General features: G+C 31.7%; 2 protein-coding genes across 2 annotated transcripts in view; one reads left to right on the top strand and one right to left on the bottom strand.

The window, feature by feature from the left end:
- On the bottom strand, window positions 1–1,980 carry LOC140433851 (uncharacterized). Its single transcript, XM_072521827.1, has 5 exons — window positions 1,936–1,980; window positions 1,769–1,879; window positions 1,537–1,708; window positions 865–1,195; window positions 1–682 (listed from the first exon to the last, which is right to left on the bottom strand). The coding sequence occupies exons 1-5, from the start codon at window positions 1,978–1,980 to the stop codon at window positions 1–3; spliced, it is 1,341 nt and encodes a 446-aa protein (XP_072377928.1).
- Window positions 1,981–2,483: 503 nt separating this feature from the next.
- Window positions 2,484–26,515, top strand: part of LOC140434763 (uncharacterized) — a 46,617-nt gene continuing 22,585 nt past the window's right edge. Inside the window, exons 1-3 of the mRNA XM_072523260.1 lie at window positions 2,484–2,746; window positions 2,800–2,874; window positions 18,435–18,711. Of these exons, the coding sequence (XP_072379361.1) occupies window positions 2,686–2,746; window positions 2,800–2,874; window positions 18,435–18,711 (413 nt within the window). The 5' untranslated portion in view covers window positions 2,484–2,685. The remainder of the gene's footprint in view (window positions 2,747–2,799; window positions 2,875–18,434; window positions 18,712–26,515) is intronic.

Here is a 26,515-nt window from a genome sequence, read left to right as displayed (position 1 = left end):
CTAATCCCCAAAATTTTCCTTATCTTCGTCAGATGATGTTTCCTCGTCTATATCTATTACCAAAGGCTGCACTTTGGTTGATAAAACAACCTTTTCTTTTTCGTAACTCTCTATAATTATTTTATGGGTATGGCGAACATAATTTTTCCACTGCTCCCTAGTTACATTATTGATAGCTGTTGCCCAAACTTCTAAAACATTTGTATTCCCCAATATGTGCTGATCATAAAACCGTTTCGTTTGACTCCACACCATTTCAATAGCATTAAAGTGACAGTGATAGGGAGGCAAACGAAGTACTTCATGACCAGCTTTGTTAATTATCTCATCTACAGCATAATGTTTTGGAGATCTGGGAAGAGCTTTAATAATATTTAATAAATTTGTCTTAGAAGTATGCAGTGGAAATATAATGCCTTTACTTCTAAGCCATCCTTCCAATTCTTCTTTTTTCCAAGATTGGGTTGGCCATTTACTTACTTGCCGACTGTGATAACTAGCATTATCAAAGATGATCATTGATGGTTCCTCCAATCTTGGTAGAAGATCTTTCTCCAACCAACCCTCGAAAATATCAGCATCCATTTCTCCATGATAGTCTCCCGTTTTGGAGCCCGATTTAAAAATTAAACTTGCTCCGTTTATAAACCCATGCTCTGAGCCTGCATGTAAAACTATGTACCTACAACACAAATAATTCGATCTAATAAAAACAAATTTCTTTACATGTAATGAAAATATGCTTTCTGTAAAAAATATACTTTATTAGTTTTGGAACTAAAGTCCTGGAAACGAAAAAAAAACCCATTTTAGTCAGTTAAGAGAATTAATAAATTATATAAGAAAACATATTTATTTACTTACCTCACACCATCACCGCTTCTTTTTCTTATTCCTTTATTTGTCCCATCCTGCCAAGATCTTCTAACGGATCCAGAAGAAAATATCCATGTTTCGTCTATAAAAATTAAGGGCTTTTTGTAAACTCCCCTTTGGTCATTTTCATGGTAAATCCTTAAAAAATTATGCCTCATCTGTACTACGTGAGGAACTTCCATGAAATGTTTTTGTGACCTGTCTATTTTGTATTTGAATCCTATTTCTTTCAAGATCAGAAAGAGGCTTGTTTTTCCTCCCTCATAAATAAATTTGTCTCTTAAAACCTTCAGCAGACTAGATATTGTAAGAGGCAACTCTAAAACAATTATTAATTTTTAGGTAGTTTATATTGCCGAGTTGTAAATTTTCTCGGAAAGAGTGTCAATATACGAAGCCGTAACAACTATATACTCAAACAAACTAAAATACATGCAAAATTCAGATAGTTGACAGTTTACGTAATTATTTAATTACTAATAATATAGGTTCAATCATCAACACAAAACAAAATTATACTTAACTCTAGCAGAATTAATTAATAATAAAAAGTTTAAAAACTTTAAGTTGGTTGCCTACATTTGGCGCAACTTAACGATATAAACTAAATTTGCCTAACTTTTTTGTAAAATATATTTTTTATATAAAATAGAAACTTACTTTCTTCATATATGCGATAAATTTCTAAGCGAATTTGATTTTTGACACTATAATTTAAGTCAGTCGTTAATTTTCTTTTGCGACTTTTCTTCTTTAACGTGAGGGTTGTATTAGGACCATCTTTATATTTCCGCACACTTTTTTCTGAGACCTTCAGACATTTGGATGTTAACTGAAATGTTTTTGATATTAAGAACATTTGTAACATTTTAACAGGGTTACCTCAACTTACCTCAACAGGGTTTTCATTCGGCAAATAATTTAAAAAAAAATTATAGGCATTTTGAATAAACCGCTGTGCAGTTTCATTACCTTGTAATTTAGAAACAGCATCCTTACTCATCTAAAAATATTAACTTTTAAAGAACATTTTATCATATTTATTAAAGAAAAACTTACCAACGCATTAGCTGATGGAACAAATGGAAAACTTTGACTATCCATAATAATAAAATTCAAAATAACTAATTAACTAAATAGAACTAACAAAAGAATTAAGCAATAAAACTATATTAAATACAATTTAATAAAACTATATTAAAAATAAACAACGCGAATAATACAAATATTTACTAAAATATGTTAAATTGTAACAACTCAAATATATTTTAAATATACAGGAAATATTTTATGGGTTTAGTATACACTTCCACTATTTGGAATAATTCTTCTTTTTTTAAAGAAAGAAGTCTGCAATAGTATGATACTTGAGCTATTAATACTGAGAAGTAGGAATTGTTGTGTTGTAGGTTTCCGACAATGAATCTGTCAAAATATGCCCGAGCTAAGCGAATGGAGTTTATGATAAAATCATGTAATGTAAACTCTACTTTATATTCTTAATAAAATCACAGAATATACCATCCCTACCGTTGGGATGGTGTATTGTATTCCGTGATAAAATCCCTTCCTTGACAATTGACTTTGACAGCTGTGACGTATTTGATTTGTGTAAAGTCAGTCGATCAGTTGTCGAGAATAATCCCTGGAGAAAAAACATAAGTTTTACGTCTTATTTTAATAAAATTAGGAACTAGTTACTCGTACTGTGATTCGAATAACAAATTTTTAAAAGCAAATTACATCTTACAGGGCAGTTTGTAATCTGACAATTATTCTCATCCGAGAAGTTAGATATCTGCATTAAAAATGAATTTTTCAATTTTTCTGTCAACTCTATTTATTATAATCTCCATTACTTTTACAAAAGGTAAATGGTAATTTAGGTCCTATATTCAACAACTAATATTCTTTATCTTGCAGCCGGTGATTCCAATTCCGATATTATTGTCAATGGCAAGAATGAGACTAATATTCCAGCTATAGACAACATTACTGGTAAGTAAATTGATATTAAGATTATTGTTCTATAGTCCTAATGTGTAAAATGTAAATATTTCTTTATATTTATGCCAAATACAATTCTTAGCATTACCCTTTACATACACAATATTTATTTATCTGCTGCATTTCAGCATGTCATTTTTGGCAGTATCAAATTAAACAAAAAAAAATTTTTTTCTCTGTATTATTGACAAGGCTACATGTGTATAGACTGTTTCAGTGACTATTGAGTAGCAATAATAAAATTATATGTTATATTTGATGTCCTATTTGACAAGGTTTTGCTCTTAATTTTCTGTAAGCTACACAATTACTTTGGTTTGGTTTAGAATATTACTAGATTTACTTATAAGATTATTATGTCAAAAGTGTAAAGATGAATTCATTTATTATTTTTAATCAAATTTAAAGTATAAACAGAAGAAATTCCAAAATATATGACTCACTAGGTGAAATATTATCCCTTCATAATATAAAACTTTGCAAGTCTATTCAAAATGTTTTAGATCAAATGTTTATTTTGCACATGATGAAGGTTAGCTCAAAGTATCCAGAGCAACAAGTATCACATTGTTTTTTCTGAAGAAATTAGTTTTGAATATACCTACTATTCTTGCTAGGCCCTTATCAATAATTTTAGAGTTTAGTAAGTATTCTAACTAATTCCTGAACCAGCAGAGATTGTTTTCTGTAATTTTGATACATTTTACACTTAAAAACTACAAGCTATAGTAAATTGCAAATTGAGCATATTTCAGCAGGAATAATTGAATAAGATACATTATGTTGTTTTAGGAAATCTTAATACATCCATTGGTTAAGATTGAGTTATTGAGGTTTTGTATAAGGATTCTCAATATCTAGGGCCAGAAAGATAGCAATGAAGATATATTAACAGTCTCATTCAATTTTCCTGTATTACCATCTCTTCTAATATTTTTATATATGCTGTGATTATTTTTTCGCAATGGTTAAAATTTATATACTTCACTTTAAATATCCAGCTATATCACTTTTTCCACTTAGAAATGGTAGTCCTCAAAAATATATTTATGCCAATTTTACCTTTTTGATTTTTGTTGTTGTTTTTTTAAATATAACTTCTAAAGATAAAAAAGACAGTAAAATACAAACTTTGTATTATGTTACTATCCTACAAAGAGTAGATACTTAAACCTTCAAATATGGAATTGTTTCCTGCAAAAAGATTGAGAATACATAGTTTTTGTGCATTTGTATTCAGAGCTTCTCTCCTGCTATATGACAGTGAAGTGGTGGTACTTATATGTATTTTTTTATGAAAATTTATGAAGTGATAATAGGAATAAGTAGATTGGTAATATAATTTTTTAATCTTAAATCCAATTGACAGATAAAAGCCTAAGAACCTTTATGTAGATAAAGTATTTTCTAAACTGCTGTTAAGGAAATGTTACAATTTGAAAAATATGGTGTTTTTTTTTACCTTATAAATTATTAAAAATTATAAACTCATTTATTTCTAACACTATCTATATTAAAGGTGCTCATAATATGCATTATGCATTTGCTTACTTATTTGGAGCCTGCATAAGGAATTCCATGAAAACGCAGTTGGTAGAATGGATGGTTGTCACTTACTGCCAGTTGTCTAAGATTGCATGTCAAAAATAAAATACTAAATTATTATTGGCACCTTTTTTAGTTTTATACTAATTAAATGCAACATGGTAGCAGCTAGGTTTAACAAACATGTAATAATACTGTGTCCAGATGCAAATATCAATGTGTCCTGTCGCCTCTGATCAGTGTCTATTAAAATGAATTACTTCTTGGAAATTCAATGACACTTGTATGTTAAATCCCTGCACTTGAGCAGTTTTCCTTCAGGCCAAATGATTGGGAACATATTCCCACTTGTACTTCATGTGTTTATAAAAATAGTGTATATTTATATCATCTTCATTTTCCACTTCCACTTTTTATAATGATAATATCACACCTTCCATCTTCTATGTGTTCTGCAAATTGCCATTTTAGTTTTAATATTTCCTTTATTACATCTCCCACTTTAAATTTCTCTCTAATCTGCTTATGTATTTTACCATCTATATATACTGGGTGGTGAATTATCAAAGGGGGCATAGGAAACTCAATGGGAAATTCTAAACTGTTGAATTTCTGCTTACCTAAATCATTGAATGATTAAAATCTGCATTGAAAGCAAAATGTTAAAATTGTTCTATGAATTAAACACATTCCAAAATTTTGCAAAAATGTATTAAATTTGAGAGAGGATTGTTGTAAAAGTTAGACACATGTAGTGCAGAATGTGTATAGCAGGTTGCATCCCGTAACAATGAAGTTAGATATTAACAATTATTTATTTGAATTGTCAATATTTTCATTTTATGATTTATTGTTTAAAAAACCAATAAAGTTAACAAAATGTTAACAGTTGATGTTTTATTCAGGCAATAGTGTGGAGTACTGCCAGATCTTTATTTATTTATTTATTTATTTCAATGGTAGAACAATTTACAATAAAATACAAAAAATAGTAAAAAGTAAAGATCACGTACAATAAACATCAAAACAACAACAAAGAAACAATTCAAGAGTAACAATTTGTACATTAAAACAGTATATCAAATTACAGATTTAAAAAAATAGGGTCAATCGACCGATGATTGAACAACATCTAATAAATGAACAGCCTGTTAAATTTCTATAAAAATAAGAATACGCAACGTATAAGCTCTTTCGTCTTTTTTTAACATGTTGCGTACGTATCTTCTTAATACAGTTCATTGACTAGCGGAGATAAGAATTAGTAAAATAGTTTAGTGAAGGTGTCAACAAGTGGTCATTTTGTATCATTCTTGTATAGTAAGTACGGTAAGCACGTGTTGTTTTCTAAGCTTATAATTTTATAATTTAGAGAAATATTAGAACGGTGGGCACTTTACGGCTTACTATACACATAATTATTTAGTTTAAAAACCAGACTATGTTTTAAATATTTTAAATAGTGTAAAATTTCCGCATGTTCAATTACTGGTTTGAAAGTTTCTAAAAATCCAGTAAATGAACACTGTGTTCATTCATTGCATTTTATACAAATTATTTTTTTAAGCAAAAATCGACTTTAAACATACCCTAAATAGAAGTGAACTAACCTAAACCATATTAATTTAAAGTATTTGCTAGCAAACCAGTAAATGAACGGTGTTCATTCAATGGTGTTCATTTACTGGTATTCAATTATTACAAAGTACTTTTTTTAGATTGCTGCAAAATATTCACATTTTAAATACACGGAGAAAGCTTTAGACACGGCAATCAAGGAAATTCAAGTCGAAACAATTTCCTAAAATAAAGGTTCTTCTAAATATGGCATACCGAAATCCACTTTACATAATAAATTAACGGGAAAAGTGCCTTATATCCGAAGAATGGGACCCTCTACAGTGTTGAGTTCTTACGAGGAAAACAGATTAGTGAATTGGATTGTAGCAAAAGCCAAATTGGGATTTCCTATGCATCCCAATGAGGTTAAGGATTCTGTGCAAAAGGTTCTTAAAGAATCCCCTAGAGAAAATTATTTTACTGATGATCGACCAGGAGATAAGTGGTTAAAGCTGTTTCTTCAGAAGCACCCAGAAATTTCAAAACGAAATACAGAAATTATCTTCAAATCTCGTGCTTCGGTCACTGAGGATGGGATTAGGCAATTGTTTTCAGAACTTATCAAATACTTAACGGACACAAAAGTATTAGACATTATGTCTAATCCATCTCGCATTTTTAATGCGGATGAAACTGGCATGAGAACATGTACGGCGTCAGGTCTGGTTCTAGGTCCCTCCAAAAATTTTAAAAATCTCTATGAAATCGCACGTGGGAACGAGAAAGAATCCATCACCCTACTGTGTAATTATGCAGCTAACGGTACGGCAATCTCACCAATGATTGTTTTTCCCTACAAGAGAATTCCTAAAGAACTGGCTCTTTCGGTGCTACAAGGAAGGCAGTACATATCAAATAAATTTACTTAAATAATCATAAACAATTATATTATTAAAACTTTAAGAAATAAACCTATGTTCATTTACTGGTATTGCAGTTTTCATTAATTGGACGAGTCCGTTCATTTACTGGAATTATTGACACTTTTCTATAAAATCGGCAAACTCGTTAAAAGCAGTCTATCATAATTTTTAATGTTCCTACTAACAGAGAAATGTTTATACTTTATCTTTACACAATTATTGGCTACTGCAACAAATGTAAAACCGATTTTCAGGTCCTCTAACTGAAAACTTATCTTATTTGTTCATTCACTGGTCGAGCGACCCTATCACATATTTAGATTAATTAGACTCTTAAGTTGCCTTTTGAAAACATTAATGTTTGGACAGAATCGATCCAAAATAGGAGGTCATTGCAAGAGCAAAAGGGAAAAAGACGAGCATAATCAGTCCTATGAAAAGGAATATAAAAGAGTGCAGTGTGTTGAGTTCTATGTATTGTTGTTAAGTACACATTGGCTAATAACGGGGACAATTAATAACGTTATTTAGAATTTTAAACAAAAATAACATATCAGCTCTCAATCTGCGGTTCTTCAGTGTAGCAATGTTAAATTGAAACATTATTACATAATAATCTATGAAATAATTTTCAGTATTTCTTATATTAATATGTGCTTTAAAAGCTAAAGACCTTAGAAACTTCTGCTGAATGCTCTCCAATCCATCAATGTAGACTCGATGAAATGCGGACTAAACAACAGAGCAGTGTTCAAGACCTGAGCGTACCAGAGAGCCATACAATAATTTGAATATAATAGATGAAAGATCATGACTCTTAAGATAAATAAAACCAAGATTACGAAATCCTGTTTCCTTAATGTTAAGAATATGGCTTCTAAATGTCAATGCACAATCCAATAATACACCCAAGTCTTTAATCTCAGTAACTAATCCAAGAGTACATTATTAAGAACATATCTATTAGCTATTAGAGTATTTATATGACCAAATTGAATACAAGAACTTTTAGTTGGATTTAAGCTTAAACCATTTTGTGTAGACCATAAATATATATTATTTACATCATCTTGCAAGAGATCTCTATCTGATTTATTAAGTATCAAGATTTATCAACTTAAGATCATCAGCAAATAGCAGAAAGTGTGAGTTTGTGATAGCCTTACCAATATCGTTCATAAACAGGTTAAAAAACAAGGGACCAGAATGAGTCCCTTGTGGGACACCAGAACAAAAATGGACTTCTTTTGAAATATAATTGTTAATATGAACTTGCTGTGTAAATCTCATCAGAATACTTTTAATTCAATTAACAATAGGGTTACCAAAGCCAGATGCATGAAGTTTGTGGACCAAAAGGTTATGATTAACCTGGTCAAAGGCCTTTGCGAAATCAATGTAAATGCTGTCGACCTGAATTTTATTTCTCAAATGCACCCAACAAGTATTGTTGGTAATTGACAAGGTTTGTTACTGTTGACTTCCCGTTAAAAACTCCATGTTGTTCATCAATAATTATGTTTCTACAAGGCCAGGTGAGATTTCCGATACCAATTTATTAAGAAGTTTCGGGATTGCTGACTGAATAGTTATACCTCTATAATTGTTAACACTCTCACAATTGCCAGATTTATAGATAGGTGTAAGAAAACTATTTTTCGAATATTGTGGAAATACAAATGATGTAAATAATAAATTGAAAATTTGTTGTAAAGGTTTACAAAGGAAAACAAACCGTTCTTAATAAGGCTTGCAGGTATACCATCAGGCTCTGAAGAATATGTAGTTTTTAAACTCATAATCCCCTCGAAAACATCAGTCAGACTAAATTTCAAAATCTGGAAATCAACATTATAGTCCAATTCAAAATTAGGTAAATTATACTCACTATCATTATATGAACCTGAAAAATAAATGGCAAATAGATTGACTTTTTCATCACCATTCTGAGCTATTACATTCCCACCTTTATTAGACATTAGATTAGGATAAGCACTAGACCCACATGTAGCACTAACATGCCTCCAAAAAGAGTGGGGATTACTTGAAAGATTTGCTTGAATATTCTCTAAATAGCTCTTATAACATACTGCTTGTAATGATTTATATATTTCCCTTAACACTGAAAATTCCTCATATGAGTTGCCTGATGCTTTAAAATTCCTGTGAGCTATTTTTTTCTTTGTGACAATCTCAATTAATTCTCGCGAAAACCAATCTGGAAAGTTCAATGAATTAAACCATTTGATAGGAACAAACATATTGATGGCATCATTTAAACTTTGGTAAAAATTTTCCATGCAGCAATTAATATCTCATTCATCTAATACCTTGTTCCAAGGAATTGAGGCTAAATATTTATTTAAAACTTGATAATTACATTTTTTTAAATCATGAAATGATAGAAGACATCATATTTAAGAAACAAATTTAAATTGGCTGCATGTAACAATATAGTATAAGCTGAATTATGTTGAGAAGTATTCAATAGAATATCAGTTGAAATTTACACAACTGCATCCCTCTGAGTACAGAAAACCAGATCTAAAAATTTATTATTAAGGTTAGGCAAAGCATTTACTTGTAACATATTTTGAAAATTGTAGCAAGTACAAATAATATTTGCTGGAGAGTGATGTCGACACTCAATTGTAATGCCATTATTAAGATTATCCCAGATGCCTCAGGTAGCTTTTAGTCACCACAAATACAGAATTCACAATCACTGAATCTATCCACTAAGTCCAACATATAGGTGGAATGCTCCTCATATACTGATCCAGATGACTGGAGGAAAGTATACCACACCAATGACTAACTTTTTTGTATAGGCTCGATAGGCTTAAACATTATTGAATGAAGGCGCTTATTAACAGCAATAAGAACACCACCACCACGAGTCTTTGAACTAGTTTGAGTGTCCCTGTCATATCTATACACATTAAAGTCACTCAGTCCTAATTCAGCATCTAAGATTCTAGATATAAGCCATGTTTCAATAATAATAATTACATCATATCTAGAGAGACTCACAGCATGTCTGAAATTCTGAAGTTTAGTGCACATTCCGCAAACATTCTGAAAATATAAACTCAATGATTGGTTTTTGAATTATTGAATTTACTGACAATGATTGGGTACCCCATTAAAGTACTTGATCTTTAAGTCATTCTCGCCCTGTATTTTTCTGCATTCTAACTATTTACTGTAAGATATTCTAGTAGACTAATTCCAGGTTATACATCAATTCAAAATAAAACTGCATCAATTAAAACAAAGGTTTAAATGATTAGTATTTACAAATATAAAGTTTTTAATTAAAATTACTGAATATGCAGTCCCAGTATTCACAATTATGCCATTATCATTTTTTAATTAAAGAAATCTCTCTAACAGTAAGTTTATTTTAACTATTTATAATGTGTTGTAGGAATTTTTGTGTTATATGTTTCTGGCAATGACTGTCAAAATATTCCCAAGCTGAGTGAACTGACTATACTTATATTGTCTCACATTTTTTTTATTATTGTATTAGAGATGGTTAAGACTTCATCATTGTTATCAAAGAATGGAAAAAGGAAAGTATTTTTGAAGTGTGTAAACATTTAATTCCTAACTGAGCGCCAGAGCGCCAAAACCATCTTCAGAGCTATGGTCAAGTATTTAAAGTATCACTACTAGGAGACATCTCATTTAGTAAAAAAATACAATTTTCTTTTTAAGCTGGTTCTATTATAAATGTTCCATTGAAAAACACAAAAAAGACTCCACTGGATTCCACAAGGAACACATTAAAAAATTTGGTTATAGTACAGGTGTCAGAACCCCACCATTTATTGGAGTTGAAGCAGTTGAATCTTCTTAGAAATATTATTTTTTTTTTAAATTCATCTTTATTCCACAGATATTACATGTGTAATTTAGATGTTGTTTCAAATTCTGTAAATGAGAGACAATATACAGCCCCATCCAAATCCCCTTAGTATTTTTACCTTTTATGGCAGTTCATTGTATCAATTTATATTTTGCCTTTCTGGTTCCAATATAAATGCGTTCAGATTTTTATATCCTGTTAATCAATAAATTTTTTCCTTAAGATGCCAATAAGTTTGTTATGCTTAATCTTATCAAATGCTTCATATATCTTTGACTAGCACATTCATATCCAACAATGCCTCTCTTGTTTTAGTTCCATTTATGAACCTTAGTTGAGACTCTGTTATTTCTAGATCTAGTTTTGCAGATCTGGTTGTGTATAACTTTCAAAAAAGTTTTCAGTAGTGATTTATCAGGGCGTCCTTCAATGTTCTGAGTATTCTTTAGCAGTATTCTTTATTGATATTGGAATAAATGTTGATATTAGCCACTCTCTAGGCATTATGCCTGTCGAATATATTTGGTTATATAGTTGGACTAATATGTCTAGTGATTCATCATTAATTAGCTTTACTCTATAGGTAGTTCTCCAGGCTCTACAGCTTTTCTTTAGTTTTTAGGAAGTAGCTTCCATAATCCATTATATTTCTTCAACTTTTCTCTGTATACTAAAGCTATCATATTTTCTCTCATATATCTCCATTGTATTGTATTTTTCTTTCACGTTGTATTGACGTTGTATTGAAATTTACACTGGTTAATTGCAAATCAGAGGATCTGAGTTATTGTATTAAAAATCCTATGTTCCGTAATTTTTTTCCAAATCTGTATATATATATATATATATATATATATATATATATATATATATATATATATATATATATATATATATATATATATATATATATATATATATATATGTCTTAATAAAAAAAACGTAACAAAAACATAATAAATATCACTGATTTTTACTGCTAAATTATGAATAAATGCGTAATATTATTTAAAATAATCAAGATTTGTAATATTTGGAAACAATATGGCAGACATGCGCAAGAAGTTAAATTTTATCTACATTCGACAGTGTTGCCAGTTTTTTACCTTTGAAAGATTTAAAAATTTCATGAAAATGACTTATCTTAATAAACAGGTGGATGCAATCTTAATGACCAGGTGCAAAACGAGTACCAGCCAACCATCATCTTAAAAGAAATCCCGAACTCGTCATTTACGAATTCTTGCCTATACTTTGTTTCAAGTTAAGAAAACAACATTGCGCTTATGGAGATCAGTGTTGCCAAAACTCTCAGGTCGGTTTTGCTATTCGATTGTCGATACATGATTCATTCTAATCAGAGCCGTATTCAGCACTGTGTAGTTGTAGTTAATTAATTTCACTAATAAAAGGATATGTATAGTTGAATACAAAATAATGCATTATAAATACTTGTTTCTTTAATTGACAGATAAAAGTATGTAATTATTATAGGTCTAATAAAAATAGTTAAATTTTACTATTGTTTAACGTTACATATTTATTAACGCTTTAGATAAGATGTAACTAAAAAAACAAGTGCAGCTTTAATTTTATTTTCATGTAATAACAACAATTACATACATAAAAATTTTTCCTTGCGTATAGGGTGAATCACCACCACCGGAACGAAAACTACAGCGAAGAAGTAAAAAAATAAAAAAAAAATTTAAATTATTAGTTTGTAAGTTGATAAAAGCTACATGAAATGTGTTATATGAAATTTATCGCAATATTTCCTAATTTTCACTTTTGCTGGACTGTTATTTATAGACTTTTCGGATTTGGCACTTTGTTTCCGCCGATTTGCACACTATCACATAATTTACTCACTGCATATTAACATCATCCTCATCTTCTCTATCATCGCTATCACTTTCATTACTGTCACTATCAACCGTTACATTTATTACCACAGGATCAATATCGTATATCAACCCATCAATAACCCAAAATTTTTGCTCTTTCTTAATAGCAAGCTTACAATAGTTTTTCTAGTTTTCCACTGTTACTACACCAAATGCATTTCTTATTAATTGTTTCATCGCAGTGGTCTTAAACGCTATGTTGTGTGAGGCAATATGTCTTTTGACTTGACTCCGTACCATTTCAATTTCATTTAACTCACAATGGTATGGAGATAGTCTCAGAATGGCAACATTTTTCTCTGTGCACATCTCGTCGATTTTATATTTTATGTATTTTTATTTGTATGTGTTTACGATTTCCGTGAGCTCTGATTTTAAATAATCTTCTTCAAAAAGATATCTTTCTCCAGCAACCACGTCTTAATTTGATCTTAATTGAAGGCTTGTGTCGGAATCCCTTCTTGTCTCCTCGAATGGTACGAAGCGTTATCCATCACCACAACAGTTTTCACTGGAAGATTAGGAAGCAGCTTTTCCTTAAACCATTGTTCAAATAAAGGACCATCCATCTCATCATGATAGTCCGCTGAGTTTTTTTTTAGCTAAAAGCCAAAAAGCAGCACCTTCTACAAAGCCCAATTTGCTTCCTGCATGCACTATAACAAATCGGGGGCCTCGTTGTGGCGGCTGTTTTAGGCCTGATGACAACTCCTCAACAATCGCATCCCTGGTTTAAGTCACTGAGATGTCCTTTCATTCTTTGGAAACACCATGTCCAACATTCACTCAAGTTTCGTCCAAATAAACGCCGGTGTATCCTTAAGAACGAATTTTTTCTATCTCACGCAAATACTGATGCATCCATTTTAGAATATCGGCCCGTTCATTAATGCTTGACTTTACTCATCGTTTGCAAAAAACAAAGTTCATTTCATGGAGTATTTTCCACATTGTTGTGCGTGACATGTTTGCTAAATCTTTATCTTTTTAACCAGTGCAAAAACTTTGTTCAATCTCGGCGGTAAATTTTGAAAGAAAAAACTATGCACGATGGCACGTAGCTGCGTATGAACTACTGCATCGTAAGTGAACTTTCTGCTGTTCACTCTACTTTTGGTTCCGTTTTCTTGTTTTTTTTTATGGGCCTTAGTCCTCCTTCCGCAGCTTCTTTGTGTATTTTAGAAATAGTACTAAAACTTACTCCCGTCATAGCACTTACTTTCTCGGTTAAACTTCTAACACTTTTACCACTTCTTAAATTTAGATCATAATTAAATACATTTTAAACAATTTGTTTTGCACGGATCTCCAAGATATTCCCTTGGCTTAATTTTTGAATTTCCATATAAAGTCAGAATAACTACTAAAGAACCACAAAGCCTTATTATCATTATGTAGCCAGAGAACGATATAAAATCGCTGACATACGCACATCGTATTATTTTAAGTTACAATTAGTAATTAGATATATGCATTCCAAGCAGTCCGTTTAATTGCTTAATTGCAAAATGCATGAGTTAGCTAAAAATATTTTTTACTGATTTCTATGATTTATGGCATATGGTATTCTCACCGAAAAACAAACAAACTGTCGTTACTATAATTAAAATAAGATAAAATAAAATTATCTTTTGTAAATACTATTTAATTAATTAAAATCATTTACCCTACTTTTCATCTCTTGTTTCGAATCAGCACTTTTTTCAAATACGTTAAGAAACAATAATTTAATTCATGTCTATGGAAACTAAAATACAAATAATACAACCCTGAACCGTGCTTGTGTTTGTCGTGGCATCGCCGCGCTTCTATCGTCCATAAGAAATACATGGCCCTATCTCCGCAGTGTTATTTTCTTAACGTGGAACGCTCTATAGGTGGCTTTAAATGTGATAAAGTTGCCACCAATATAAATATTTTCTCTAATGGCAGTTTATTCGCTTCCAAAAGGTCCCTTTCTTTGCCGATAGAGTAAATCTACACCTTTTGGGTGTATTTTTCTGTCTTGGGACTTGTTTATTATACTTAAATTACTTTCAGCGTTAATTCGCAACTCGTTGCCGCATCGACACCGTTGTCTTTTCTTACACTATGTTTAATCAGGAATTCTTTGGCACTAATTTTATTTAAGCACAACGCAAAATTTTTAATGAACCTTAGTATACACCCACTGCACTCTGTTACAGGTTGAAACAGGTTGAAAATGCTATTCCTTATCAGTATCTCAAATACAATTGTCAAATTTAGATTTTTGCAAAAATATTGCAAATCTATAGTACACTTTAATGCAAAATATACCTTATTTTCATATGAAATTGTCTTTTATCGTCTACACGGCAACGCTGCAGTAAGGAAACTTTATTAATGAAACGTTTAATGTCGGGTATATACAGTTTTGATTTATTTAAATACTTTAAGTATAATATATACATAAATCACTCTGGGAATACCACAATATATATTTACTTAAAATTTCATGTTTTTCTCGATATTTTATAATTAAAAAATAATGTAAAACAATATAACCCAATATAACTAAAAACCAGATTGGGAAGCTAATAATTTGTATTATTTAAACATTTTTATATTTTTCTTTACATTTTATTATTAAGAACTTAAACAAATGATAATAAACCTAACCTAACGTAACCAAACCTAACCAAATCTAACTTAACCCTGGTGAAAAAGCAGTAATTTTCTGTTAATACAATATAATCCAACCTAACTTAAAATCAGACTACGAAGCTCATAATTTTTATTTGAAAATTATAAATATTTTTGTTTACATTTTATTGTTAAAAATGTAAACCAATTATACTAAGCCTAACCTAACGTAACCGAACCCTGGTAAAAAAGCAGTAATTTTCTGTTAAAAGTAGGTAAGAATAAAATGTTATATAATTAAAAATCAAATTTTTATTTTTCATAAGAAAATATATTTTGTATAACTATAGCAACACTGGTTAGAATGAACCTTCTTGGCCATAAGAAATAGTTGTCATTCCTATATTGAATGTCAAGATTAAATTGTCTTAAGCACGTTCGTTACAGCTATACGATAAAAAATTAAAATTATTTCAAATGTAAAAATAAAAATAACAATAAAAGAAAAGTTAGAAGAGTAATATTTATTTGATGAATTATTAAGGTTAGTTGTTATTAAGATGAATGTTAGCTATTTTTAATATAAACGACATTACTTTTATATAAGGTTGGTACTGGGTCTTTGATTTTTGAAAATAGTTGTTTGCTGTTCATGGTATTATATTTAGCTATACTAATATTAGGAACATTTTTGAATATGGATATGACAGAATGAGTTAGACCATTAATAAAGGGAAGTTTTTTATATTTGATTGATTTGTTATTAGAATCATGGACGGGACCGTCATAGAAATTAGTGCTGTAAATAATTCTAATAACAAATCAATCAAATATAAAAAACTTCCCTTTATTAATGGTCTAACTCATTCTGTCATATCCATATTCAAAAATGTTCCTAATATTAGTATAGCTAAATATAATACCATAAACAGCAAACAACTATTTTCAAAAATCAAAGACCCAGTACCAACCTTATATAAAAGTAATGTCGTATATTGGTCAAACATCACAATGACTAAAACAACGCATCACACAACATAAAAGTGATTGCCGCTTGAGAAAAAATACTTGCGCAGTGGTTGAGCACTATGAAAACACTGGTCATATGCTAGACTATAACAAAGCTCATATTTTGGCACAGACTGATAACTACAAAAGTAGATTATTTCTTGAAATGTATTACATTAACAAAAATAAAAACACTTTAAATTATAAAACGGACACTGGACAGTGAAGTAACATATATTGTAACATATTGAACAAAATTTATAAATATTAAAAATAGCCAACATTCATCTTAATAACAACTAACCTTAATAATTCATCAAATAAATATTATTCTTCTAACTTTTCTTTTATTGTTATTTTTATTTTTACATTTGACATAATTTTAATTTTTTATCGTATAGCTGTAAGGAACGTGCTTAAGACAATTTAATCTTGACATTCAATATTTCAAATACTTCAATGTCAGTTTTTATTTGCGAAATCTTTTAAATTCTGTGAGTGTTTTAAAATGTATTTGTACGCCATTTTTTGTAATGTTCAAATTGTTTTTAGTTTACTCCTGAGGAAGCTTTTAAATAAATGGCGAAATATTGAAAGTGTATTTGTTGGTCCAACTTAGTAGATAATATATTTTTATCTTGATGAATGACCCATATTTGTTTTAATTGTAAATTCAAAATGTTTTGTACGACTTCACCTCTACAATTTTAGTTCATTTGATCCATGTAGTTATAAAATATCATAAAATGACGTTTACCAAACGGTTATAACTTTTTTATTATTTTTGACATTTATAACTTTTTTTGATAATAAATCCAGAATGACTAAATCGATTTGGCTTATTTTGGTTTTGAAATATTTTTTTGAAGTCCTAGGAAGGTCTAATAGGTGAAAAAATATGATGTACTTTTAAGGAAAATATTACAAGCAACGGTTTTATTTTCCCATAAAAACAGTTACATTATACCCGTATACAAAATGTTTTATACGACTCTACGTGTACATTGGTAGTTCATTTGAACATAAAGTGACGTTTAACAAACGTCTATTTACTTTTTTTATTTCCCTTAAACTCGAGAAAATATGATGAAATTGTAAGAAAAATAGTTAAAGCAGTTTTATTTTCCCATATAAGTTACAGTTATAATCTACTGATCTATACCATCAGATATAAACTTTTATTAGTTGTATATGAGTATATGAAGTTTTTAAAAAATGTGATTTTTATTCGAGAGTAAAATATTTTTATTTTTGACAGAATTATTTATGTTTAGAATTAAAAATAATGTTAAAACTTTTTTATGTACAATAAAAAACAATTTTTCAACACTTTCTCCGCAATAAAATTAAAATTTTTGTGCATTAATTCAATAGATTTTAATAATTGTAAATTTAATGATATAGTTTTATGAAAATTTATTTTACAGCCGTTGAGTTGTGCCAAATGTAGGCCACATACAGATGTAAGCAATGATAAGCATTCCACTTAATATTTTCTTAAGTAACGAATAAAATTCAATATTATTTAATATTAACATATCAAATTCAATGTAATGATTAGAAATGAATTTTATTAATTAATTGAAAATCGAGCAACACTTCCGACAGATATTACTGGTTATTCCCCTCTTTACGTATGCGAATGAGATTAATGCATGTTTAAAACAATCTTTTTATGTCGAAACAGTTCGATTGATCATTAACATAAGAGCACAAGTGCAGCAGATATTTTCCAAACATTTGCTGGATATTGGAAACGGTAAAATAAAACTGCATTCAAATACACAATGCATCCTACTTCCAGATAATTTCTGCACTTTTGCTGAGAACAAACATGAATTAGTTGTAAGTGTCTTGCCGGCTATTCTGAGTAATTATTTGAATAATAATTGGCTCAGTGAGTACGCAATTTTGACAACGAAAAATATTATTGACGAAATTAACTTCCAAATTCAACAGTTGTTACCAGGTGATCTAATATCTTTTAAATCCTGATCTTATGAGCCGTAAATTATCCAACAGAATTTTTAAATATTCTGGATTTACTTAGATGCCACCACACGTTAAGTGTGCAATGTTAAATCAACGGTGATAAGTTATTTATGGAATATATTAATGTAGTTTTTTTAGGGCCCCCTTCAGTACCGCCAGCACCACCAACAAACAGTACAACCACAACAACAACCCCAGCTACCACAACTACACCAAAACCAACTACCACAACCACAACTACCACAACCACAACTACAACAAATCCAAATACCACAACCACCATCCCAACTACAACAAAACCGACTACCAAAACCACAACTACTACAACCACAACTACTACCACTGCCGCTCCGAATGTTACCACTACAGCGAGTCCGGTTCCGAATCCTACTGCAAAGCCTGAGCATAACAGGAGGTGAGTATTCAGTTATTTTTAAATACGGCTATATTAGTTGCAGCTTTAAGGATTCACATAAGAGATGTATAATTTTTAACTGTTATATTTTCTGGTAATAAACCACAGTTACAATTATGAACAATAGCTTTAGAATCGTATTAAAATTGAATATTGTTTTAATTTGGTTCGTTTCTCGCATCACTGTTTCCAAATATTTTTTGGAATTACGGTTTCAAAGGATGGTATGGCTTCAAAGTTGTTGAGGCAACGTTCTCAAACATGATAATATGATTGACGAGACTTTTACCAGATTTTTAATATAGATGTTTATCTTCTTTCGTTCAATCAGTGACGTGCCGCCAAATAATCATAGAATATTGGACATATTGAATTAATTAAGTTATCTATTAAAATTTATTCAAAAACACTTATCTATGGTGTTGGGCTGCCATTGCGTTAGTTCAACTCTGGATGGGGATTAGGTTGACATTTTCGCCAAGACAAAGACGTACAGTGCTTTTTTATAAACTTTGTTTACAATTGGGGTATGTTGCGGTTTCCACTTACATAACGACAGGTCAGCTCACTTTACTTAATTTGTCGTGCCGGGAGAACTGTATTGGGTTGTTTCTGAGTCCAGTATTGGGCTTTGTCCAATGCTAGTTGGTTGGCCTAATGCGACAGTTTGTGCAGGCTAGTAGATGTTCCACGTTTTGTATTGATCCACAGTCATACTTGATGTCATTTTCGTTCAGCAGAACACATTTAATAAGTAGGTAAAAGAAGAACATTTAATAAGGTTTGACTTGGTCGGTGCTACGCCGGCGCCGCGGCTCTTAAACGATTCAGCATGCTCCACGTCAACCAGTCTCTTGGATTCCCGCGTTTTGGGGTTTCTGTTAGTGAATAACAGGGTGGTTGTTCGTCTAGCAGGGCGCTAAGGAAACGCTTTCTTGATTTCAGTCTGCCAGGTTACGTTTCGTGGCAAAAAAAGGGGTGGCTGTTCTCGAAGGTTTGTTTGTTTTCTTACGGTTTATCCAGAGGGGTTGGTCTCATACAGCCGGTAAGTGTGCAAGTTTCGTTTAGTATGCGTACTCCACCGTTGCGAAGCATAGTGCCTGCGCTGTGGATCTTAGTACTGTGAGTTTGGCGCCCCATTTACTATTGCTAAGTTTGCTTAAAAGGTTGTTGCGCGCATCTACCTTCTTTTGGGTTGTTTCACAGTGGAACTTGTATATTAATGAGCGGTCTAGATTGACTCCGAAGAAAATTGGCTTTTCGGTGTGCTCTAGCAAGGTGTTGTTTCAGGTGAAAATGAGTTTCCTTGAGACCAACCAACCAATATCTGAGTTTTGGTTGGATTTGGTTTTAGCGTAGTTTCTTTATAATAATTGGAGATCAAATTCAGGACAGCTTCAAATTTTTTTGCGACCTCTTCAAAGTTTGAACCTTAGGCTGTGACGCCTTAGTCGTCTGCGTATAAGTTTGTTGTAAAAGGTGGCTTTGGTTGATCATCGTTGTATAAGTTGAAAAGTAAAGGTGCTAGTACACTACCCTGAGCCAAGCTTTTTGTTCCCTCAAGACTTACGTAGAATCGTTTATTTTGCAGTAGTGATCTATTTTGAGTGATATTATATCCACTATTTTGAGTAGTTGGTAGTCCTTAAGATGACGTTAACTTTCTGTGGCAGGTTTCTGTAGTTGACGGTGTCGTACGCGGCGCCTAGGTCGACGAGAGCTAGGCCTGTTATCATTTTTTCTTTCTAAATCCGTTCTCGATGTATTCCGTCAGAGCTAGAACTTTCTATCGACCGCTTTCTCTATGCGGTACAGGATAAGTTTTTCATTAAGCTTATATAGGTGGCAAATATGTGATATAGGGTGGTAGCTCTTTGGCGTTTCTGGGGTTTTCACAGGTTTTAGTATAGCTATGGCTTTCAATTTCCTACGCAGTTGTGGTATTTGAAATGTTGTTCGGTAGTTATTGAACAAACATAGGATCCAGCTTTTTGCCACGGTGCCAAAATGTTTAATTTGCTCCACGCATATATCATCGACTCCTGTGGCCTTCTTATTTTTGAGTGAATTTTAGTTCTTCAGTCAGTTCTTTTATGGTGAAAGTACCTTTTTTCGGTTGTTGGCGAGCGGTTGATATCTGTTTTTTGCGTGTGGTATGTTTGCCGTTAAGAAGTAGTTGGTGGGCCATCTGTTTGGGAATAACGTTCGAAGGCGCTTTGCTCACATTTGGGCCTCCGTTTTCCAAGAAAGTTTATTGCTATGAGACATATCCAGACGCTCGAGGGTTTCTATCCATTTCTTCTATCGAACTTTGCTCAGTGCTGCCATACGGACGTTGCCACAGTCTATTGTTTTATCGCTGATTGGGGCCTTGTTGGATAGTGTTTCATACCTGTTTAATGTGCTTTTAGAGACATCTTGAAGCGAGTAACTTGCGAGCCCCAAGCTAACTTGTAACTTGTACCTTGACGGTTGTGCTACAACATATTCCCACTATGAAATTATTTACACACTATTTCGCATTTGATCTAATTTTTACCGGAAGGTAACTAACCTCGTAATTAAATTAAATTATTGATATCTATCACAATTATATGAAGTGAAGATTAATGTGAGATTGCAAATTAAGGGCTTTAGTATGTGATCGAACACATACTAATGTCACAGCAACATAAGGTTCAACACGTATTAAAGTGACAGAAACAGAATTCAAATCATGACGGAAACTAGGATAATAGAGATATTGCTAGTACAAAGGATATAATATTAAATACAATTATGTTAGTTCAGAGAATTACTCTGCATCAAAGTGGAATATGGTACCGTCGAAGCACACGAAACGACGCCCCATAGAATCTCCCTCAATAATAAAGGCAGGGGAAATAATCAAATTTCTCAAGAACGACAAGTCACCAGCAATCGACGGAATACCTGCTGCTCTCTTTAAATACGGATGTAATAATAACCCTATAAATCAAATTCGCAATATATCTGTGAAAGTTGAAACTAAGAATTAATTTTATAGGAATTAAAGATGTATAATCCTCTTGAGTAAAGTGTATAATCTTCCCACTACCCTATGACAATACAGGCCCCCCTTCAGCAAACCTCTCCATTCGTTAGGTCTTCCTCATCCTCTCATCGCTTTCTCGATCTTCGAATAGGTCTCTTTCCCTGCATTCTTGCATTCAACAGTTTTTTTGGAAGTCTGTTTTTATCCATCCTAAATACATGGCCTGCCCATTGAAGACGCTGTAGCCGGACTTACTGATATAAAGATAGTTCTTTATATTAATATATTATAAATATATTTCATAATTGTTTCTGATTCGTCACCTGTTTTTTTTTTTCGTTTATAGAACCTAATATTAATACGTCTTAGTACCTTTCTCTTCGGAGATGTCCGTACGGTTTACAAATTTTTGAATCAATATCCAAGTATCATATCCATAGCGCACTATCGGTCGGATTATGGCTTTGTAGATTTGTGTCTTGATGAACGTTTACAATTTAAATATCTAGTTCATATCAAAGTATTCTTTATTTATAACGTTGATAAAAAAACATTTTTTATCAACCATCAACTTCGAGTTTTTCGAGGTTAATTAATTTTTCTTCACTTGAAAAAACGTTTCTTGGTTTATTTCAGATGCCTCTGAAGATGCTCTGAGAGCGAAAGTACTTGGGCAAGATTTAATAAAAAACTGTGCTCGATATTTGGCTTTTATTTGATTAAAGTTCATTTATTCGAGCATTCAACTATATATCACTTTAAAAATAACCTTTCTCCCCCTCTTCTTTTTTCTTTAAAAGTATTGGATAAATCCCGTCCGGAAACGATTATTTATATGGAATAAATGAGGTTATTGTCCGTTTGAATTTTCTTGATCTACTACTTCTTTTGCCAAACGTTAATAAAGTTATTGCCTCCAGTCTAGTGTACAACCATGTGTCGAATGATACCAGTTTTGTTTCAGACTCTCAGACAAAAAGTTTTTTCAGGCTCTCTTCGCCATTCTGAGTGTATTCACTTGAATCTTTCGGAGTGAGGGAATTCTTATATGTGTCCTTGGTGGAAACGTTTTGGAATCTTAAAATTTCTTTAGTGTGTTCCATCTCATCGCAATGCCTTCTCCACCATGCTCTTTTTGATCTTTTCAGTTTCTTTTTATATTCAGCCAGAGCTTCGCGATAATCGCCACAGTCGTCTGATCTTTTAGCGAAATTAAATTTTCGTCTGCCTTAGTTGTTTGATTTGGAAAGCCGATGTCAGTTGCAGCCCATTTATCCTGCAATCTCTCATAGCTTGTGTGTGTGGTTGGAAATATGACTGCGGATTTTTCTTTTCCCCTGGTGGTGGTTGTTCGCGATGATCATATGGAAGGTATACTGATCCGAGAATTATTTTTCTTTCATACTCCCTCCCTCTATAATCTTCATCTTTCGACAGCAATTTATAACGGCAGTATTTTGATATGGCGTTTGACTATTATAAAAATCCCTGGGACTTAACTCATTGAATGCCGATGACTCAAATGTTGAGTCAAGAGGCTGAGGGCTTAAACCTTGGGTCAAGTGGGCCGTAAGAAATAATTGATGATATCTTAGGCCTTTACGAAGTGTTATTAATCTTATGCCAACCTTTTACTAGATATATTTACAAATTATTTACAGTTCTGGTTTTAAAATAGCTTGTGAAGTGCGATTTCAGTGTGGACGGTGAAATTCAGGGAAAGTGAGAGTGACTATGAACCCGATGATGTTGAGTCAAGTTCGTATGAAGAAGCCGTAGCTAAAACTAATTTAGAAAATCTGAACGAATCACATGCTCAATCAAATGAACATTATACAAAACATAAATAATGTGCTGTTATGTAGTGATTTATCAAATTTCAATAATTTTCAACTTTCTGGTAATCCTGGACTAAAAACAAATCGAATGACAGATAACCCTTATGACTTTTGCATAATCCTGCATATCTTTCGACTGACGTATATGCATGGAGATATGGTGCATGTCGATCATGTATTCTTTTCATAGATGGGAAATTATTTTGATCATTGTTTATGGACAATTATTACGATAGCCTTGCTCTCAGTAAAGAACTGTTGAAAAAACTTTTATTTGTACAGAATTCAGCGGTGAAATAGTTAGTCTGCATAACAAGAGAAGACATGTGATTGATCGCGTACAGAAAACGATTAGATGATATAAACAACTTGGCATTCGCATTATGTCAACGATGTTACTAAACAGTTTCCATTTAATCAACACATTATATTAACAAAAATCGCCGCTATTACGATTTTCTGCATGAAATTATAAAGATTTTGCTATCAGAAGGGGGGAATAACCTGCTGATATAGAGAAAAAAAGAATCTACAGAGCTCTACTACTCATCTTCCAGAAAAATATTCTGATTCTAAAGGAAGACAAATGGGGAAAATATGGAGAGTATGCATACATTGTAAAAACACTCCACTCGTTTTTGCTTTATGTCGCGATAAGCCTGGGATTTGCCTTGAAGACTGCTTCAGACTATTTCATATTAAAAATTAAAACATTTTCCACCGTTTTTCAAATTTTTTGTTGCTTGATATGCATTATAAGGTACTTTGATTAATTATCTTGTTTTTATTTTCAAATTTAGATTGTATTATTTGTTTAGTTACATGACTCAAGTGTTGAGTCATCGGCTTATATGTGTGGATTCATTCTCAAACGCCTATGACTCAACTGGTGAATAATGTTCAAAATACTGTATATACTGTATAAATACTATATATATATATATATATATATATATATATATATATATATATATATATATATATATATATATATATATATATTTAGGGATTCTACAGTATTCACTGCCTTCCCTCGCTCAACCGTTTCCATCTCTCTCTGTTGTTCCATTCTCCATCGTTTAGTCCTCTCTTACTCATGGCGTCGTCTACTTCGTTCCTCCAGGATTTTCGGGGTCGTCCTCTTTTCCTCTTTCCTATGGGGCTCCATTCGGTTATTCTCTTTATCCATCTGCTGTCGCTAGTTCTTCTTACATGTCCATACCACTTTTTTGTTCTATATATGTTAGTATGTCTGTTTCTATTGATGTTCTTTGCTTTATTTCGTCATTACTTCTCCTATCCATTCTTGTTACTCTGCAGCATCTTCGCAGGCATTCCATCTCTGTTGCTACTATCTTATTGCTGTTTTTTTTGTTTATGATCCAATTTTCAGCCCCATATGTCATAATACTTCGCACTAATGTTTTATAAATCTGCGTTTTTGTCTTCATATTTAGGTGTCTATCCCACCATACTGAGTTAAGTTGTCGGATTGCTGTTCTTGTTTGTCCTAATCTTTGTGTAATTTCTTCCTCTGTTGTTGCCTTTTTCGTGATTATAAACCCCAGGTATTTGAATTTATCCTTTCCTTTGATTGTTACGTTGTCATCAATCGGTAGATCTTTTATGTCTTCTTCACTTGTAGATAGGTACTCTGTTTTCGCGAGGTTAATATCTAGGCCAGCCTTGGTATATTCTTCTTGTAGTTTCTTCATCGTGTAGCTGAGGTCGTCTTGGTCTTGTGCAATCACTACTTGATCGTCTGCAAAACTTAACGTATATAGGTATTCGTTCCGTACCGGTACTCCCTTGCCTTCGCATTTTCTTTTCCATGTAGTCAAGGCTTTCTCTAAGTATATTTTGAATAGGGTTGGAGATGTGGAACAACCCTGCAGGAGCCCTTTTGTTGTGGTGAAGTCTCCTATGATTCTTGTTCCCATTTTAATGGACACACACACATATATATATATATATATATATATATATATATATATATATATATATATATAATATATACTTTAAAATATATATAACAATAAAATATTGAAAATTTTTGTTTTCAAAACTTTTGATTTATAATTTTTTTATCACTACAAGTGTTTCGGCACAGTGCCTTTCTTAATTGATCCATTTTTGGTATACGTTTACACTATATAGTCTTTAACTGGATAAGTTGAGGAAGGTAGAACTGTTTGTCTCAAGTTGAGCATTCAGAATTATGTCTGTATTTTTTAACGTGTTAATTTCCATAGATTCTAATAAAGATATCAATAATATCTATATATAAAGAATCTGGAAGTAATATCAAAGCTGAAATACCTTGGTCACCTGATGTTGAAGAAAGCCAGTCTCAACATGACCAATACCTCAAACATAAAAATTGAATGACCGTAAATTCCATAAAATATCAATAATGAAGAGTTGAATAGGATGATTTAAGTACTGAAATTAATTAGATACAAGTTAAATATAACTTCTTTTCATCATCATCAGTGTTCGGACTTAATCCAGATTTGCAACCGCGCTCCTACGTCTTACCCCTCGCTGCAACACTGCGCTGTCCAAAATTTGACTCTGCGAAAGATTGCACACGAAAATATCTCTCTTACGTTTCAACTGCCGAGCGATGCAGCCACAACAGTGAATCATCGGATCACGTATTGTAAGTTATAATATTTTTTATACAAAAGCAGAGAGCAAATAAATGGTAATTATATCTTCTATCGAACAAAGTTTGTTTAGCAGTAAATGGTTGACTTCAATTAGTACCGACTATAAACATCCTGGGTTAACCGATAATAGTATAAAAGCCCCGGTTTCAAGTAAAATTTAAATATGTTTCCTGGTAAAATTTGTCAATCTTCATTTCTTAATGTTGGTTTAATTGCGTACTATCCAAACTCATTATAATTTCATTAATACAGATAAGGCTTATATTGACGAAACTGTATTG

The sequence above is a fragment of the Diabrotica undecimpunctata genome, chromosome 2 (assembly GCF_040954645.1).
Source record: "Diabrotica undecimpunctata isolate CICGRU chromosome 2, icDiaUnde3, whole genome shotgun sequence".
Classification (NCBI taxonomy): Eukaryota; Metazoa; Arthropoda; class Insecta; order Coleoptera; family Chrysomelidae; genus Diabrotica; species Diabrotica undecimpunctata.
The sequence above is the reverse complement of the archived record's forward strand: the minus strand, read 5'-3'. Positions and strand labels throughout refer to the sequence as shown.

Bases quoted from the DNA above. Each gene is read 5' to 3' on its own strand.
- LOC140433851 (XM_072521827.1), bottom strand. From the start codon at position 1,980: ATGGATAGTCAAAGTTTTCCATTTGTTCCATCAGCTAATGCGTTG. The intron at 1,880-1,935 runs GTAAGTTTTTCT...TAATATTTTTAG, and splicing joins TTCCATCAGCTAATGCGTTG to ATGAGTAAGGATGCTGTTTC. The intron at 1,709-1,768 runs GTAAGTTGAGGT...AAAACATTTCAG, and splicing joins CGAATGAAAACCCTGTTGAG to TTAACATCCAAATGTCTGAA.